Raw genomic sequence first — 18,663 nt, 5'->3', positions numbered from 1 at the left:
GTAGAACCCTTTTCAAGCGATTCCCTCATTTTTTTCCCCCAAATTGCCTGTTTGTCTAGAAGCAGCAAGGGAAATTAAATTAGATGTTAATATTCTACTCAAATATTCTGTAACTTCCATCAGTTCCTCCCTAGGAATTGTAAGCTTCTTTCAGCATTTGCTTTTTCTCCCAGAGAAGTCATAAGTAAAGCCAAAACTTGCTATAATTGGGACTTTCTAAAATAGTCTCATTCTATGTAAATATTCCTAAGTCTGGATTTATTCCCATCCGCCAATCAAGAAGGAAGAGAACTCCAGCACTTCAGGTTCATAGGAAAACGTTGTCTTTCACAAGGATCTCAAGGTTAAACTCTTCAGGGTTGGAGACCTGAACAACAGCTTTGCCCTACCAAGTGTTTGTCTTCTTCATGTTTCCAGATAGACACCATAAATTTAAGCCTGGAGCAGAGATTAGGGGACTTGATCTAGAAAAGTGAGCCTTTTAAAATATTTTCATGAAGAACCAGGTTATAGTGGTCTACTTCTTCTACCTCAGAAATGAGGCCAAAACATGTGGATGCCTTATTATTCCCAAACCAATAAAATTAAGGAAATTCAGATTTAAAATCAAACTGAAAAGTAAACCCAACAAAGCAAGGAAATAAATAATCCAGACACCTGAACTACTCCATGTGCTACCATGCAAAAACCTCACAGTGAAAATAAGCAAAGCAGCATTTGTAGAAAACAGGTCCATTATTGTTGTTGTTGTTGTTGTTATTTACTACTACTACTACTTATTGTGACTGGAGAAGAAAACAGAAATGTTTTCAGACACACAAACTGTTCTTCAGATTATTTTGTTGAGCCTGGGTGCCAGAAAGCTTCCCTGCTCTTCCCAAAAATATTGCTGGGATACTGAAAGAGACAAACCTCTGGGTTTGTATAACATTTCCGTGATGCCATCACAACTCCAGCAGTGCTTGTGTCATGGCAGTGCCTCTGTCCCCACACTAGATCAAACAAAGGCAACACTAAGTCTCCCTTAGCCTACTGGTGGAGGCAGAAAAGGAACAAGCGTTAACATTAAAGTTGCCTCATATGTTTCAGAATGCACATTCCAGGTACAGGCTCAAATTCACTGAAATACATCAGTGTACTTCACTGTAGATGGCTAGTTAAACCTCAAGTCTGTTTTTTGACGGAAATTCCCATTCTTATTTAAACATTATATATGTCTAATAAACAAGGGTTAAAAAAAAATCTTTACAGTAATTCATTATATTTTAAATGCAGGTTTCTGCTGAATACTAAAAATCTCAGATCAGGCCCTTCAAAATCACGGCACAGTCCTAGAATAACAAAATACTAAAAACTATTGTAGGCTTTCTAACCTTTATTTTTTCTAAACATCATGGAGCATGTTCATTTTTTATTTCCCTGCATTTCTACTGAAATTATTAAAGCTCTTTTTTTAAGAAAAAAGGAAGTTACAAGCCAGCCAGATCGTATGGATCGATTAAGTTGAGTACACAGTTGTTTGTCACAGCTAGGCCAATACAAGGCAGGTAAGTATATATCCAAATCTCTTCCAAAACTCTGTGTTAAGTTCTTTCATCAGTCCTTCTGTCCTCCCTTTTGCGTGCCCTTTTATTTTCTACACAGCACACATATCTCCATACACATTTTTCCTTCTTCCAGATACGTGTATTTCTAGTGTTCACCTCTCTTCTACTTTTTCTAATAAGTGTATCTGATCCAAAGCTTTTAAAAAGATCTTTTTAGGAATTTCTCGTAAGTTTTGCCATTGTTTGTAACTGAAAACTGATTCAACAAAAGTGCATTCTCCCTGAATTTCTTAGAGTTATATGTGTGTTATTTCCTATTGCTCTTAGGGCACATCTGCACCACAGCCATTTTGGTTATAGCATTTTGTCATAAGAGGCTACTACATCCTATTGTTTCCAATGATCTAATGGCTCTCTTTAAGAGTAATTTGTGAATCTGGAATCATTGAATACCTTGGAAGATTGCTGCACTTCTCGGAATAATCACCTAACTGTAGGCAAGATACAATTTCAGTCCTATTGAGAATAATGGCACCTGACTTTTGAAAAAGGGCAGTCCTGCTGGGCTTGTTGTGCAGTAGGATGTTACTCTTCAGCCATTTCTGAGAGAGATACTTTCTTATGCAGAATAACAGGGAAAAAATTACCTTTTGTTCTAAAATAAAATTTTCAAGTACACACAATCACTCTAACATATAGCAACAAGAATTTTTAAGCATCTTATTCCATTTCTAAGACTAATAGGGAGAAATATATGGTGCAGTTTCTTCAATTTCTTAAAGAGCTTTTTGTAAAGTGTGTTTTGATTGAAGGTAACCAACTTGCTCACAAATACTCAGAAAACCCATTTAGTTTTTATGAGTAATGCTTGTAATTTGGGATGAGCTGAATTCTTGTTTTAGATGCACAGCAGAGTTTAGTCTTAGATGAAATCACCAACAGTGGCTATGTAGCAGTACCCAAAAAAATGAAGTTACTGGTCACTCTTTGATGCATGGTGTTGCAGTCAAGTTCCTGTTGATCCTTCTTCTTCAAGCTACTATCCTGACAGAATTAAAGTTAAATCTGGGTCATCTTTTGGAATGAGATGCTGAAACCCAGTGAAGTGAGATAGTTACTCAAAGGCAGACAAAAGGAGCTGTGGATTATTCCAGGTATGTGGGCAACTGCATCACAGACTTGAGAATGTGGCTGAAGCTCATTGCAGCTCCCTTCTAAACAGGACATACAATTTTCCTTTCCATGGGTACGTCAGGGAGACAGTATATACCCATGCCACGTCCTATGATGAAAGTGATGCCTCACTATAGTTAATCTAATCTTAAGAACTAGCAAGAGCACCCAGGTTTTGTAATAGAGACTTTGTTTGGGTGACTATTCCCCAACAGAGGTTCCTCTGAACTTCAATGTTTAGACATTGCTTTGCATTTGAAATGGTGAAAATTCATTATCTGAAGAGGTTCTGCCTATCTTACCTAAGTTCCAGACCTTAGTGGAGCAGAACAGGTGCAAAGATCTTTTGCTGGTTTAGATGTTGACATGAGTTCCTTCAGAAGGAATTCCAGTCTCATTGGTTAAAAATACCCCAGTGGGCAGTCCTCAGCTGCATCCTTCCAACAGTAGTTTACATTTTTCTTTCTGGTTTCTTCTATTCATATACCTTGGCATCCTGCTAAATCTACTAACATAAATGATACAATTTCCATTGTAGTTGTTCCCTTGGAGATGTGTCAGGAAATGTCTATTTCTAACTTAATTAGTCAAAGTCTAAATGGACTGGTAAATGAAGAAGATGTTCTAAGAAGTTTTACATTGTCTGTATATTTAGGATATTTAAGTATTCTAATAGTACTTTCTACTTTGAATTAAGATTCCAAGCTCTATATTTTACAACAGTGAGATTAAAAATTCAAGCTGCTTTAAAAGTTGCTCAGACAAAGATGGTTAAAGACCTACGAGTTCTTAAAAGTGTATTCAGTATTGACAGAATTAATTGTGAGTGCTCTGGGATGATGTAATTTACTCAAGTGGAGTCTGGGGAAACAAAATTAGACCACCCTTTGAAAATTTGCTGCTGAACATTAGAGTACAAATTTCCCTCTGCACAGCAAAATGCATTTCATACAGGTTTTGGTTTTACTAGCTTAGGTACCTGAGAGCAGAATTTAGCTTTCAGAAGTTTTCACTGTGTTATTTGCAAGGTAATGGAAATCCCCCCATGATAACCTCCAGAGGTCCCTTCCAACCTCAGCCATTCTGTGATTCTGTGATTTCAATAGGGGTAAGAATACTCATTTTTGTTAATTGTTGCTGTGCTCTGATATTTTATGATATGTATTGCAAAATACTGTTTAGTGATCTTAAAAATTAGATTTTCCTAAGACATATCAGTTATGTGGGTAAAAATTTAGGCATACCACTCTATACTCTATCACCTTTGCTTGCGTCTGTCAAAAATCTCTAAAATAAATTATTAAAAGCATATTCTAAATCTCCAGATTAGTGCATTCAAAATAGTTAAAATTAATTGTGTAGATCTATGCTTTCTAAATGTACTGAAAATATGATCCAACAAATTCATCAGGGATGAATTTTAGCCCTGCTTCTGATCCTTTTTTTTTCCATTCCAAGCCTTTTGAATGCTCTACAAAATCTGACATCATAATTTCAAAGTTTTATAAAGTTGTTCCTCATGAAGACCTTCCATATGTTCTCCCATAAAAAAATTATGAAGTAATGTACAATTCCTGGTGGCCTAGGAATGATAAATCATTAAAATTATGTGAGAGAAAAGTCGACTGGTTTTCAGTACTTTCCATAATGGATATATTACAAATAATTTTGGAAAAAATGCTTTAGCCCTTCTTCTAGTTTCCCTGAGGAAACACTAGTAACAATAAAAAACAAGTTTTATTATAGAACGGAAGGTGCTTGTAACAGAAGCCAGCCTTCTCCCAGACATTGAATGATAACATTGGATAATTCCCCTATTCTGAAGCAGGAAAACTCTTTTCTATATTCTGTTCTCTAGTATTTCATTACTAAGTATTACAGTCCCGCCTTCATGAGAGTGCAGTTATGAGTGAAAACATCCTGAAGTCATTCAGTTGCTTCCTGCCAAAGTGAACACAAAAGCTCATTATAGCCCTTTGACTCACTTCCCCAAACCCTTCATCTGCAGAGTTGCTAAGGAATTTCTCTTAGCTGTATTTTACAATCCCTGTATGAAAAGCATCAAGACATCTGACTATATAGAAATGAATAACAGTGGTTTTTTACATTAAATACACTGTGCATTTTTCCTTTTTTTCAAATTCTAAACAAAATCTATGGGAAAAAATAACAAACTGAAGTCTTCTTTTGATGGTACTAATAAAGGATGGTACTAGTAAGAAGAAATAACTGACAGTAATTGTGACCTCTCTAGAACATCTCCTTCTGCTTTATTAAATTAAGCAGCCAAAGAGCTCCTTTTGAATTTCAAGCTGTTAGATAATAACAAAATACATAGCACCTGAAATGGTCAATTCCACCTGCAGAAAGCATTGGGTCTGTTTAAAGTGTAATAAATAAACAACAACAACAACATCAAATAACAGGGCTGAAGAGCAGCCTGCATCTTCAGTAGGCTTTCTAAGCTACTTCAGCCAGGTCCTTAGACACCACGCAGAGACTGTAGAAATGTTTTCCTTTTTAAAAGCAAATCTCCACAAGCTACACTAAGGTCCCACCAAATGTTTTCCTTTTTAAAAGCAAATCTCCACAAGCTACACTAAGGTCCCACCAAATGTTTTCCTTTTTAAAAGCAAATCTCCACAAGCTGCACTAAGGTCCCACAAGTACAACTGCTATAGTAAGAAAAAAGTGCTTCATTGGCTCCTAGCATGGCTCGAGGACCCTGGCAGAAACGGAACAAGCTGATGGCCCTGCCTGCCTGTACCTGCGCAATTTAGCAGCTCCAGATCCCATCCCTGCGAGTCCTGTGGGGCCTAGAGGCTGCCATGGCATCGGCTCAAGTGCTGCTGATGGTAGTAAGGCAAAGAAGCCAGCAGCTGGTGAAGAGGAAAGGGTGGGATGCAGGTCCCTGAGGACTGCCGGCGCTGTGCTGGCTCTGTACTGCATACAGGAGCAAAACTGGTGGGAATGCTTGCACTCAGGTCAGCAGATGTGAGAGGGTATGTACTGTCACTAACAGAATAAAACTCTCCTCAGTTTCTGTGAAAAATTCTGAGGGTCTTCTGCTGGAAGTTTCTGTGAAGTGTCAGTGGCAAAAATAATGGGTCAGGTTAATGTTTCTCAGCTTACTTAGTCCCTGAGAGTTTTAAAGTGCAAGCTAGTTAGTTCCTTTTAAATGCTTTTTACTGTAGCTTACAAGGGCCCCTCCACCCGCCATTCAAACAGAAGTGTTTCAAGCTAGTCCATCGTGTTCCACCAATATTGCACTGGGTGTTTGGAGCCATTCTCTTCACCCATCCCTTCATCCATCAGTCCAGTACTTTCGTTGATCCACATGGCAGATCTTTCTCTCCCTCGCAGATCTCGGACTCTTCAGCAGTTGTGTTGCTGCTAGCCCTAGGCTGTGGGGCGTGCCTTTGCTGCGGGGAGGAATGGATGTTCCTTCTGGCTGGCCATGCTGTCGTGATGCAAGTGCTAATAAATGTGTGTGCATTAATGTATGTGCTCTGGAGCTGAACTAAGCATAAGTATTTCCTTTACCCAGCTATCTACTCTTGCCCTTCTGCTCTGTATGATAATACGCTACTAAAACCATGCCAGTTTAGGATGCTATACCAGTGATTTTCCTATCAAATTCTACCATTTGTGGGATGATATTCCCCCTGGAACAACAGATGGAGGAGGAGGGCAGGCTAATTGATTCAGCACTCCCCTACTGCCTCTGAGCACAGGCACTTAGCTGTAGTAATTGCGAAATAGAAGAATTTACGCTGAGTTATAAACTAGTATCACAGAACTCAGTAAATGGTGGATGTGTCATGAACTGTCACCTATTCAAAGTATTGCCATATAGTTTTACTGTTTCAATGCACTTTTCCAACTAATATCTGTAACTAATGTAGTTTCCCGTGTTAAGGTGGCATGATGTTCATAGTGTATAACTATTGAAGGGGGAGAGGTTGGGGTTTTTTTCCTAATAAAACAATGCCTGTAAGCTGCTAAATAATGGCTGTATTTCAGTGCATTCAGGAATCATGGCTTAATAGTCATGTCTCCTTTTCCCAGTTTAGAACCAGTAAGACCTTATACTAAAAACTCTTCCCATTAGTGTAACTCCACCCACTGCTAAAATAATGAGTGTTAATTTTTTACACAGAACAACAGAAGGGGTGTAGAGCACTAGTCTCTGTGAAATGTGCACTGGGAGAATGGCATTTCTCAAGAAAGTTGGTTAGCTGAAGAAATAATATCCTAGCATCTTGCAAGTATCAGGTGTGGTTGATTTAAAGAGGTTATTTAAATTAAGCATTAAGATTTCTATTGCTAGCATACACATCTAAAAAATTAATATTGCTTTTGCAATTTGGAGTGTAAAGCAGCAGGATATAAAGCAGCAGGCACATTTTTGGTGGACTTTTTCTTTAGCTAAGCACAATTCCAATTTGGAAAAAGAAGAAAGACTACATCTTCATTGTCCAATTAAAAAAAAACCAAACATGTCCAGATAGAAGAAAATGCAATTCTCTTCATTGATTTCCACACAGAAGTTTATAATATTTCTGAGAAATATTTCTGAGCTGGTGTTTTCTCTTTAATAGCATTCTCCCACCTCCCTTCTTCTTTGTGGTGTTAGCAGAGAGGTTTCTCCCTTTCTGTCTCAAACACAATTTTTTTGTTGCAGATTTCCTTTCAAGTATGTCATGAATGTTTATGCAAACAGGTAAAAATTTAAGTAAAGCTTCTAAGTTACTGTAAATGCCCAAAGCTCTTATCAGACCTTCTGTCCTTCTGGTGACGATTGATGGGACTTAGGGGAATTAATTTTCGTTCCCAACTACCTGCAATGATAGTCAGCTTCCACATATATAATCATGTAATAGAGTCTCAAACCCTATTCACATTGTGCAGATGATAATACCAAAAGCACCCATTTGTTTATGCTGGGGCACATGCTATATTTTAATTTAGGACCATGCATGTTTTAACATGAATGAACTTTCAACCTGTCTTTTGTCTGCATTTTTATGTTGCTGGTTATTGATCAGGGCTGAATGCTATCAACCTTGTCCTTTTCAGAAGCTATTTGTGGACTTCTAGAAGAGACTAAATGGGGTCTTATTCTTGTAACTCTGTATTCTACTTAATCAGAGACATTTTTAAGGTGACAGTGAACTGTTTGGATGGGATTCAGTTGCCTAAAATGGCACTAAATGCCTACTGTTAGACACCCAACTGCTGCTTTGGCTCTTGCTGTCACTCTCAAAGACTGCAGATCTCCTGCAAATCTGGTCATGTCTGCCACTCAAATGTGAATGTCTACATTCACAATGTGATTTTCTACAGTATCTCAAATTACACAAAGCATTTATGCTTAAGCAACTGAATTCTACCTTTTTCAGTGAGAGAAAATCATAATTTATATGTATTCCTTTAGTTATTTGCTGCTTATAAAGTCTCAATAATTTTAGCACTCAAGCTCTCTTCTTAGTATTCAAAGATTGCATTTCTCCAATATTTGCTGCTCCTTGTTTTTATTTCTGAGTATGTACAATAAGTGACATAAATTTGGGTTTGTCCCCGTTCTATAACAAAGTAACTTCTTGTAACACTGCTAGGAAACTTGAGTTATTTGCCATTTAACACCATTTAAATGTAGGGAAATGTCAATGGTGAAGCTCAAGCTGTTTGGCTTTTCTGAAGGTCTGTACATATGGCATGTGACTCACAGTGGGTATACTTTATGGTTGGTATAATTCATGTTTTGAAACAGAGAAGCAAAGTTTTATTTGGGAAGTCTTCATATGTTCATTATTTAGCCTTCATGTTTTAAGATGCTGTTTAGAACCAAACACCTTGGAGTTCATGGAACAATTTTCCATTTTAAAATCGAATTTCTGTGTATTGCATTCTGAACTCTCTATCCATGATCACTTCTAAAAATATTTTAAAATGAAAGCCGTGGAGTTTGGAAACACTTTGACAAGACTGCCAAAGTTTGGCTTTTCTGGAGTGGCCAGAGGGAAAACTTTGATGACTTTAACCATCGGATATAAAAGTACTGATTCCAGAACACTAGTTAAATTAACTCTTTTTCCACAGACTACAGCAGGTCTAATAACAAATTTAAAGGGCAAGTGAGGAATGTATTGAGAAGAAACAAGAGAACTCTTGCTTGAAGATGCAAGAGAAAAATTCAAAGCTCTCTTAGGCTGCTTTAAGTTCAGCAAATACCCGTGTGTGTTTTGAGGCTAAATTTTCCATGCTACATTTTTATTAGCTAAAAAAATCCCAACTGTTGCATAAATTTTAAGAGGGCCATTTATTTTTCTCATTGTATATTAATATTAAGATGTTTTCTATCTCTTAAAAGAACAACTATGAAATACCTGCAAGATGATGAAAACAAACTTGCCATTGCCTAAATTTTTTGATGGATGCTTGCTTGATGTACTTGCAAAAACGTACAAATTATTCTGATTGTCAATTGAAATTTATTGCAAGATGGGAGAACCTTGACTCTGTGCTTTTAAGCAAAATGTGTAGGGCTCTCATTTCAGATCCATCTTTGATGCTGACATTCACTGAGCACTAACATGAGCTAGCTGAAATGATGCCTCTAGATCTCTGTACATATGCTGAAAGCTGAAACAGTGGATCAAATGATAAAAGAGTCCTTATTTATTGTCACTATAATAGATATGTTACAAGTACTTATTTTAAAAGTGGTGGATGAGATAATCTCTGTTTCCAGAAATAAAACTGTACATTTAGGCAATGAGAAGAACATAGAGTTTATTCTATTGAAAGCGTAAAATGTGTAAAACTTCTGATGAAAGGAAAGCAGAAAGAAGCCATGTCTATACTCCTGGCTTTTGCCTGCATCAATATATTGACAGGTGTTGGGAGATGTGATAGAAGCTCTGACTGACGTAGCTGCCCTGACCCAGACGTCAGTAATACATCTGCAAATTCTGGTTCCCCTTCTCCCCTTGCCTGACATGATATTTGTCAGGTGGTTTGTCAGGTGGCTTTAAAATACTATTATAAAACACAGCTTTGCTGGTATAGCTTCACCTCTACTGATCTCTCTTTGATTTGTATACAAAACTGTAAAATGCCTCTATGGTAGAGTCATTTGGAATGCATTATGAATATCCAGTGGGTGTAATTTGCCTTTAAAATATAAACTTTTTCCATTCCTCCTAGAAGTGCTGGAATTCTCCATTTGAAAACAACCTTTTTCTGGTTAAAGCTGTGTATTGTATAACTTGGTTAAAAAGCAAACAAAGACTTTTAACTGCTTTTTGTAAGATCTGTTCCAGTGAAACCACTGTTAACTTTACAGAGATCTGGTTGTTCTTTCTTTAAAAAGTCAACTTCTTTTATCCGACAAAGAACAAGTCATTTGATTAATGATAATTTTTATCTCTTTGAAAGGATCCTTTCCGACCATTGGGGTGAAGTCTCTTTCGAGATTCCTGAGGGCGGGATTTTTAAATAGCATCCTGGCCTCACATCCAGTGTCAGGGGGTGGATCTTTACCCCCCAGCATTTCCTCTGGTAGGTATTCCAGCCTATTCCCCCACATTGATTTTTCCCTTCACCCTTTGCCCCATCTCTCCACACATCTTAGGGAAACAAAATTTGGTATTGGTCAGACAGGGAGGGTAGATATCCCTTCCAATAAAAAGCCAAACTGAAAGGAAATGGAAAAGATAAATTACTTTTCAGGAGCTAGCCAGTTTTCCTGGATCAATGTATAGGAGAAAAGGAGAAATTGTGAGGGAAACTGATCTGTGGTCAACCTAAATATTTGAAGAGAAGGCCTGGTATCCTCTAATCATGCACTTCATGAACCATGCCCATGTGCACCAGAGAAACATAACTTTAAAAATGCCTCTATAAAATTCCAGATTGTATGTGACTCTATGACTCTTTGCTAAAAGTTTGCATTCCCTTGTTAAAACATGGAAGCAAAACAAATTTGGAAAGGCAAAATTTAATTATGTATTGATAAAGTGTTGAAATCCTTTATATGCTTCTGCAGTTGTAACTTGCATGTCATGAAAACCACCTTAACTTTTTTTAATAACTTATATCACAGTTTGAACTACTATAATTCTCTTAAAATGAGTGAGAAAACCCAATCGCCTGTGTTGCCAGCACAGTATTCTGCACTGCCTCTGGCGAGGACCCCAGCAGAGGCACAGCTGTACGATGGCACAAGGGACCCCGGGGGGTTGGCATAAGGTTGAACGTAGGCCAAGAATGAGAACGCCATGCCAGGTGAACGGGCTGCTATCAGATACTGGGCTGAAACAGAAAAGAAGGACAGGTTAGAGGCATCCTTTCCCAGAAAAGATATCCATTCTGTTCTGGAGCCATTAAACACCATCTTCCACTAAAGTTAATAAATGAAGAATAAATACATGTATCTTAATTATAGTTAAAACTGAATCAAAGTTCAGTTCTCTTCCTTTTGAAACTACATATTTCTATGTAAAATTAATCTGTACATGGGCTAATGTCACACTTGTATCCTTTCAGGACATCTTAGCTGTAATGTTACAGTTTTTCTTAAAGAGAAAAAATCTCCTACTGTAAAAGTAGGAAGAAAATTGAAAAATTACATAATATTATTGATTTGCTATACAAAATAAACTGTTCTACTTCTTTATGCCCTATTTTATCTATTGCAATAATTATAGGCCTCATTAATACAAGATGATTCTTACTTTTTTTTAAGTGCTATTATTTCTTTGTTTACTTTCTTTCTTTGAATAGAAACTTCTCAGCAACTTTGATGTCTTTTCTTGTGACTGTTTGGGTGTCTTTTGTCAACAGTTTGTAAAATACTTTCCATATTTGTTTCTCCTTGGGATATTTCAGAGTGTTTGATTGCCCTTAGGCTATTTTGGCAGTCAACATCATGATGAGACTGGTATCTGTAATCAAACAACTGTGGAAGAGGAAATACTCCAGGCCCCATAAAATTCTCTGTTTTGAACATAGTGTTGTGTATAGCATATCACTGATTCTATTAGATTACAAATGGCTTAACTGCACTCATGAACTGGCTTCTCACCTATGTACCTACCTACAAGTTTATTTTATAAGGGCCTCAGGACTGTTGTTTTCTGAGTGCTTGTAAAGCTTTTTATCACATTTTTTGGACTTAAATCTTAACTCTTCAATGTGGTTTGTTTAATAAAACTGGTTCATAATTTCTTGCTATTAAATGTCTTTTACTAAGAATTGTGATTCAATCTCATGAAATGTTCAAAACGTGGAAAAGTGGAAATGCAGCTACATGATGTGCAACATATACCCTAGCAAGATAATGGAAATAAATGTTATTGTTTGATCATGTCAAGAACAAACAACAAAAAATGAGCCAAGCGGCAACCCCACAGAAAGGGAGAGACTGCCCATCTTCTGGAAAGTGAGGATTGTCAGGTAGTTGAAAGCCAGTGAAGAACTGTGATAAATCCAATGGACAAGATGTGTTCCTTTGAGAAAGAGTGCATGTGGGGTCCAAGTGGCATGAAACACCTCGGTACAAGTCAGAAATTGCTAACAAATGTACCCTAACAATCTTTTCTGTAGTGCTGCTATTTAACTCTTCCTTTTTTACTTTATCATATTTGTGTTTCCATTAAGCACAATCTGAATTCTGAATTGACTCTCTTTGTTACAGACATGAACAGAGGATGACATTTCCATTTCATTATAGCCTTCTAAATTTCTAAAACCAGTTTTGCTGTACACGTGAGCAAAACCCCCACATATTTACTGCATTTTTTTTTTTTTTGGGGGGGGGGGGGGGGGGGAATTGTTGAAGGGAGTACTGACCTGGGATGTGAGAGACTCAGAACTGAATCACTTACTGTGCATGATTCAGTGGAAAATACAAGTTAATCCTTGAATCCTTAATCACTTTAGTACAAACAGAAAAGGGATGTACCCTTTGTTCCTTTGTATCGAAAAACACTGCACTAAACACCTGACCTTTTTTCTGAGTATTTCTTTACCAAGGAATAAAGACACCCAAGGCAACAGTGCTCCAAGAAGGTATTTAAGTAGTGATATCTGTGTTATCATGGCAGCCTCTGGCTGTTAGAACAGCAATAGGCAGGCAAAATCAACTGCCCATTGCAGTCTTGATGCTGTCTCCGAAGCTTACCCTCTCTCATTAAAAGTGAGAGGATTCTTGTTTGTGTACTGGTACTGGAGGGAAGCATGCTCGATTGCTGCCTTTGGTAGCACAGTGACCCCCACCTCCATTATCTGAGATGTTGGGCTCATGTTGGACTGTAGCCTTCATAAGCCTAACAGAAGTACTTAATGTTTAATAACTTTGCTGAATTATAACCTAATTGCTTCACATATAGCTTATGTGCAAGATTTCAGAGAATTTAACTACATAGAAGGCTTAAAATGCCTGCACTATTCTGCTATTAGGGTCATTGGGAACAAAGATAATGAGATGTTTTTTATTTACTAAAAACTTTAACTCAAGCTAAGTGGCAGATTTACTTCAAAATAATCAGAAAATGTATGCCTTACTAAGACAAAATGTTTTTACATCTTTTTTGTACAAAATTCCCCACAGTTGTGAAACACAGAACTAAACTGGAAAGCCTGCTATAAATATCTGGAAAACAGCTTGGCAGGGCAATGTAGCTGTTGGTTTCCTTTTTTCCCTTTCTATTTTTCACTCAATAGTTGAGGGAGTGTATTTCTTTTACCATTGCACTGAGAGCTGATGTTCAGTTTTGTGTAATTTGGTGTCTGCTTTTGCACTGTACAGAGGTTGACTTATATAAAAGGTATCCTCATTTAGCAAAGTTAAAGATTAATTTATGCTGCTGCCATGGGGTGATATATCTTTCTGCATAAATGGATTGCCTCAAATGTAGTTGTTTTTTAAGCCTAGACATAGCTATGCTAATGCAATACCACTTATATGTGATAGTTGCATCAAGTCTGTCACTACTATACAGCCATTTGACTAGAAGCAAAGCTTTCAGCAGGCCTCCAGATATCTATCCTAGATTTTTGCAAAAACAAGCCTATTTTCAGACAATAGCTTCCTTTTGATTTAGCTATTATTTATGTCACAAATTCCTTAGTTTCTAGTTATCCCACCTGTTAGCAGTACAAATTCACATGACTTAGCTGATGTAGGTCTATAATGACAGATGGATTCACATAAGCAATAAGTACTTTTTCTCAAGTGATATTCTTGCATATATTAAATAGGATTCTTAAATGACTTAGCAGTTTACACTCCTCATCATGCTTACACTGGCACGAGCTGTGGAAGCTTACCCCTTCCTTCATAATTACACATACACACACGCAAACATAGACATATATACGCATGTTGTGAAAAACCAAATAACTAAATTGCCAGTGCTGCATCTATCTCTTCAAATTCCAGCTCTTCCAAACTAAGTACAGTGTTGTTTGCTCCATTTTAGGGAAATTCTTACGTTACTACTCTTACTGTGTATTGGCAGCTCTTGATTTCAGTCACGTGTAAAGGGTTTGTTATGTAAATGCATACCCATATTGCCTGGCAGAAGTTACAGATAGAAAAATTTATGGTATGCTGCTGTCTTTGAAGAATGTCAGACAGATTGTTAAGCTTGCTGAGTTGGAAAGGGAGGGAGGGCAAACAAATACCTTTCCTACCGTTTCTTTCAAGCTAAACTCCTTTCCTGAGTTTTTCTGTTGACAAGAACAACTACAGATGGGTGTCAGGCTATGAGAAACTATGGAAAAGTTCCTGTTAACCGAACCTCCCAGACCCCCTTGATACTGTTCAGCATTCAAACTACATTAGCAGGAGAGGGGGAAAAAAAATTCAAAATTATTATTTCCATACACACCTTTCTATGAACATCAGTGCTGTGATTTGCTTGTGAATCCTCTGATCTCCCCATGTAGTCAGCAGCTGGATCATTGACCCCTATTTCACTCACAGAGGATCCCTCTGGAGCTTCTGTGAAAGTATCTTCACGTGACCTTTTTAATGAAGTATAAGCATCAGTTATTTCCTACCATTTATTTTGCAAGGGTTAATTATCCAGCTCTTTTACATTTTAGGAAAATGGAGGCAAAGAAATTAGGCTTGATAAAACAATCCACCCCTGTGAACCTCAAAAATAGATTATATGCAAGAAATGAGGATGCACTTACTTTCCAGAAACTTGGAAGTGATACAGGACATTTTGCTCACTGCTGTCTTGGACTAGGTAATGACAGGACTCCTCCTCCACACAAAGTACATTATACAGAGGATATTCCCCATTCAGTGTTTTAGTGCCTGGTTGTCTATGACTGTTTGTCTAACATACATTGTAATGTTCACATTTATTACAGAGAGCTTCTCAAAAAGCTCAGACATAACTGTAGAATACTAAACCAGATGATTATCAGTTTTCTTTTTCCCCAAATTAGTATTTTATTACAATTTCCAAGCATACCTGAGTGAGCTCATTATTCTTGATATTGTATAAAACTGACAATTGAAAGCAAATTGTATTGACAGACCTTTATTGAACAAAATTACTCAACAAGAACCATCAAGGAGCAATTGTTCATAGTGAAACTCAACTATAATTATGGTACTCCAATAATGAGAAAAGTAACTTCTGGTTTTTTTCAGTTAATGCGCTTTTCCCTACTCTGGATTCCAGCACCTAAACTGCTGCATTTTTTGTTAAATGAAAATTGCTAATCTTTTCTCAGTGACTAACAAATTGATTCTTTTATTGCATATGCATTTTCTAGGATATCTGAGCCAAATGGCTCTTCCAGTTTATTCTTTCCAGCCTCGGTGCTATTTCATTGGCATGTTTAGCCTATAAACCCTACAACTAATACATAATGGCATGTATTTTATGAGAGTAGAAGTTCAAATGTATATGGACTTTTCCATTAGGCAGGCAGGAAGTATTTCAGAACCAAAATATGGGTGAGTAAGTAACAAGAATGGTGAGAGAAACTTGTTTTTGTGTTGGTCCACTAGGGTTTAGCTTGAACTGTAGAACTGGGATTAAGCTCTGAGTGTAGGGCATGATAAAAGGAGGTCTTCATTCTATACCCTTGCTAAATAGCTCATTTCATATTCAGATGGTCATCATAAACAATTCCAAACATTTTAGCCCTAGAAGTTCAGAAAAGTTTATTTGCATGTGTGGTCATTTTTACATAATACACATTACTGTTGCATATTTTTTAAAACCTGACTACAGAAAATGTGGTAATTTATTGTAGCAAGTGTGTGAATTGAAGCAAGTTGTTGTTCATTACTAACAGGACCAGTAAGATAGGAAGAGGAGAGCTGGAGAAGCCTGATCGATACACACAGAAATGTATTTGTAAATAAGCTACACACAGTTATTCTTTGTTTCAAGATGAAAGAAACAAATATCTGAACTACTTTTTTAGCCTAGCAGTAAAGCATTGGATGTGACAGCAGATTCAGAATTGTTTGACTTTTTGTGAGGTGGGAGACAGAGGGAATAGTTAACTTGAATAATGTTTAGGTTGTTTTGGTCTGGTTTAGGTAGGAAGCCAGTGTACAGTGGCCACTGTACAGCCAAATTCGACTTACTGAAGTACCATTCCCAGGCCCAAATACTCTGTACGGGAAATAATCTGCTTTACTCTGGATTTTACATACTGGTATTTAACAAGCCTGTTTAGGTGCCTTATACAGTTGGTGAAGACAAACAATTCTGGACTGGCTCATCTGACCTGTTTGTGACACATAGTTATGAAAATTTGACTCCTTCCCTTGAAATGCCTTTTTCTTTCTCAGAAAAAATCTAGATATTGCTAGTTATGAAGGTGTTTCCACAGTTATGGGAGTTAAGTTATGGGAGATGAATGCTTTTGGTTTTCTTCTTCATGTGTCAATGAGTTTCCATATTTTTCTTATTTCTTCAAGATGTATATGCTTGTCCAAAAACCTCTGCATCTAAAGTTTGCTGCTTGACCCATCGTCATCGCAACTCTTGGCTTTTGTTCATGATCAAAATCAGAGTTGAAGGGAGAAGCTTGAGAATGTGTGCCTTCATGTCCTGAAGGTACAAAACTTCAAAGAGAAATAAGAAAAAAAACCCATGAGATCGCAAAAATGTCACAATGTTAGGTCCAGTGCATCATTTATTTGTTGGAGCCCTGACTCATGATGTTTTGTTTTCTTAATTTTGGATTTAGCAGCTCACACATGTTACAACCAAAGCTTCCACTGTGGATTTCAGAAACTTCAGGAGTATTGATATGTGGCCTCCGCTGCTTCTTGAAATGAGAAATGATGCCTTTCTCATGTGTGGAAAGCAGAAAGATACTTATAAACAATGAAGGAGGAGGTGGTGGCTCCTCAGTTTTGTATAGCTCAGAAGTTTAAAGTTTATGGGGACCAAAGGGAAATAGGAGCAAAACATGTGTGCTCGAATAGTAAATGGAAAAAACACATAAAGGATATTCTAAAGTGCAAGATATGTCATAAATTTAGAAAGATCACAATCAGGCATAGTAATGAATAATCAAAAGATGCCCTGACATTTCAGAATAGGATTAAAATAATACCTTAACCATGTCATTTTACTTATGCAAGCACAAAAACATGTTCATTTTCAAATTTCTGTTGTAGATTACAGCTTCTGAATATAATGCACTTACGATAATGGATAAATTCACAATAGAGAGTAAATAAACTTTGTTTCTTATGTTCCCTAAGTACCTGTTATGGCATACTGAATACTGATGAAGTGCAGAAACCCCTGATACTCAGACTTAATTTTGTTTAAATTCCTTTATATGCTCTGGGGTCAGTAGGGCAAGTGATCCTTGATGCAGTCAGACTGAGGCTCTGTGGACTAATTTTGAACCAAAGAACATCCCTTGCTCTTTTCACAAGAGGATGTAGAGCGGTATGGACATTGAAAATGTTAAGAGTAACTTAAGGGTGAAATGTCATTAGACTAAGTGAAATATGCTGAAATTCAGTTATTAAAAAAGTGAGGTGAATTGTTTTGGTTAATCTGACTGGGCAAAAGTATCTCTCTTAAACCAAATCTGAACAGATTCTGTTATTTATTATAGATTTTTTTAATTGTTTTTTGCTTCAGTGCTAAAGTGAAAGTGCTGGAAATTTTAGGGTTCTAAGTCAAATTTCAAGCAATATAGATCTTATGCAAGAATCAGTTCTATTAAAAAGTTATTCCCCACCCCTGAACATAATTAAATTAAAACTGAGTGGCCAAATTTTTTGTGGCTGGCCATTAACAAGTTACCTATTCTTGCAAAGAAACTAGTCTACGTTCTCTCTTCTACTGATACACTGATAAAGACTGCCTTTATTGCTGGGATTTCTTGGTTTAAAATGGGATGATATAACCTAGTATTTGAGATAGGATGGTCAAAAATGCAATCCTTGAGTTCTGTTCATTGTTCTGACTTGTGATTTTGTCATCTCTTAAAACCTCTTCCAAGTCAGTATAAGGTGGTCCTTATGAGGCATGGAGATGACAGAATGGTTCCAGGGTGCGTGATGAAGATTTTGATGGAAACATCAGCTGTTGTAATGATCTATGGAAGTTCTTGGCCAACTGCGATAATTCAGATTATTTTTTAGGGTACCTCAGTTTATCCCAAGGGCCCAGGCTGGCACACTGCCCTCTCAGGATCAGGGGAACATAAAGACAATGCAAAGCCTCTTTGTGCACACTTTCGGCAGATACGGTGGTTACCATAGGTTTTTCTTGCAGGCTGAGGACTTGGTTTGTGTGATACCTCAGCCAAGTCACTTTGCCTCATCTTCTCTTTTCACCATACATAGTATGGATTTACCTGTTTATAGATTAGTATTTGAAAAATAGTGTAAGACTCTCAAATGGGATGCATTAGATGTACTTAGAATAGT

General features: G+C 37.1%; 1 protein-coding gene across 3 annotated transcripts in view; it reads left to right on the top strand.

Annotated features, from left to right (window-relative positions):
- Positions 1-18,663, top strand: part of EPHA6 (EPH receptor A6) — a 519,060-nt gene that overhangs the window by 427,242 nt on the left and 73,155 nt on the right. For all 3 annotated transcript variants that reach the window (XM_059816426.1, XM_059816418.1, XM_059816431.1), the window contains one exon: positions 10,161-10,283. In XM_059816426.1, coding sequence (XP_059672409.1) covers positions 10,161-10,283 — 123 coding nt within the window. The remainder of the gene's footprint in view (positions 1-10,160; positions 10,284-18,663) is intronic.

The sequence above is a fragment of the Gavia stellata genome, chromosome 1 (genome assembly GCF_030936135.1).
Source record: "Gavia stellata isolate bGavSte3 chromosome 1, bGavSte3.hap2, whole genome shotgun sequence".
Taxonomy (NCBI): Eukaryota; Metazoa; Chordata; class Aves; order Gaviiformes; family Gaviidae; genus Gavia; species Gavia stellata.
Note: the sequence above shows the minus strand (reverse complement) of the source record. Positions and strands in the feature narration are given on the sequence as shown.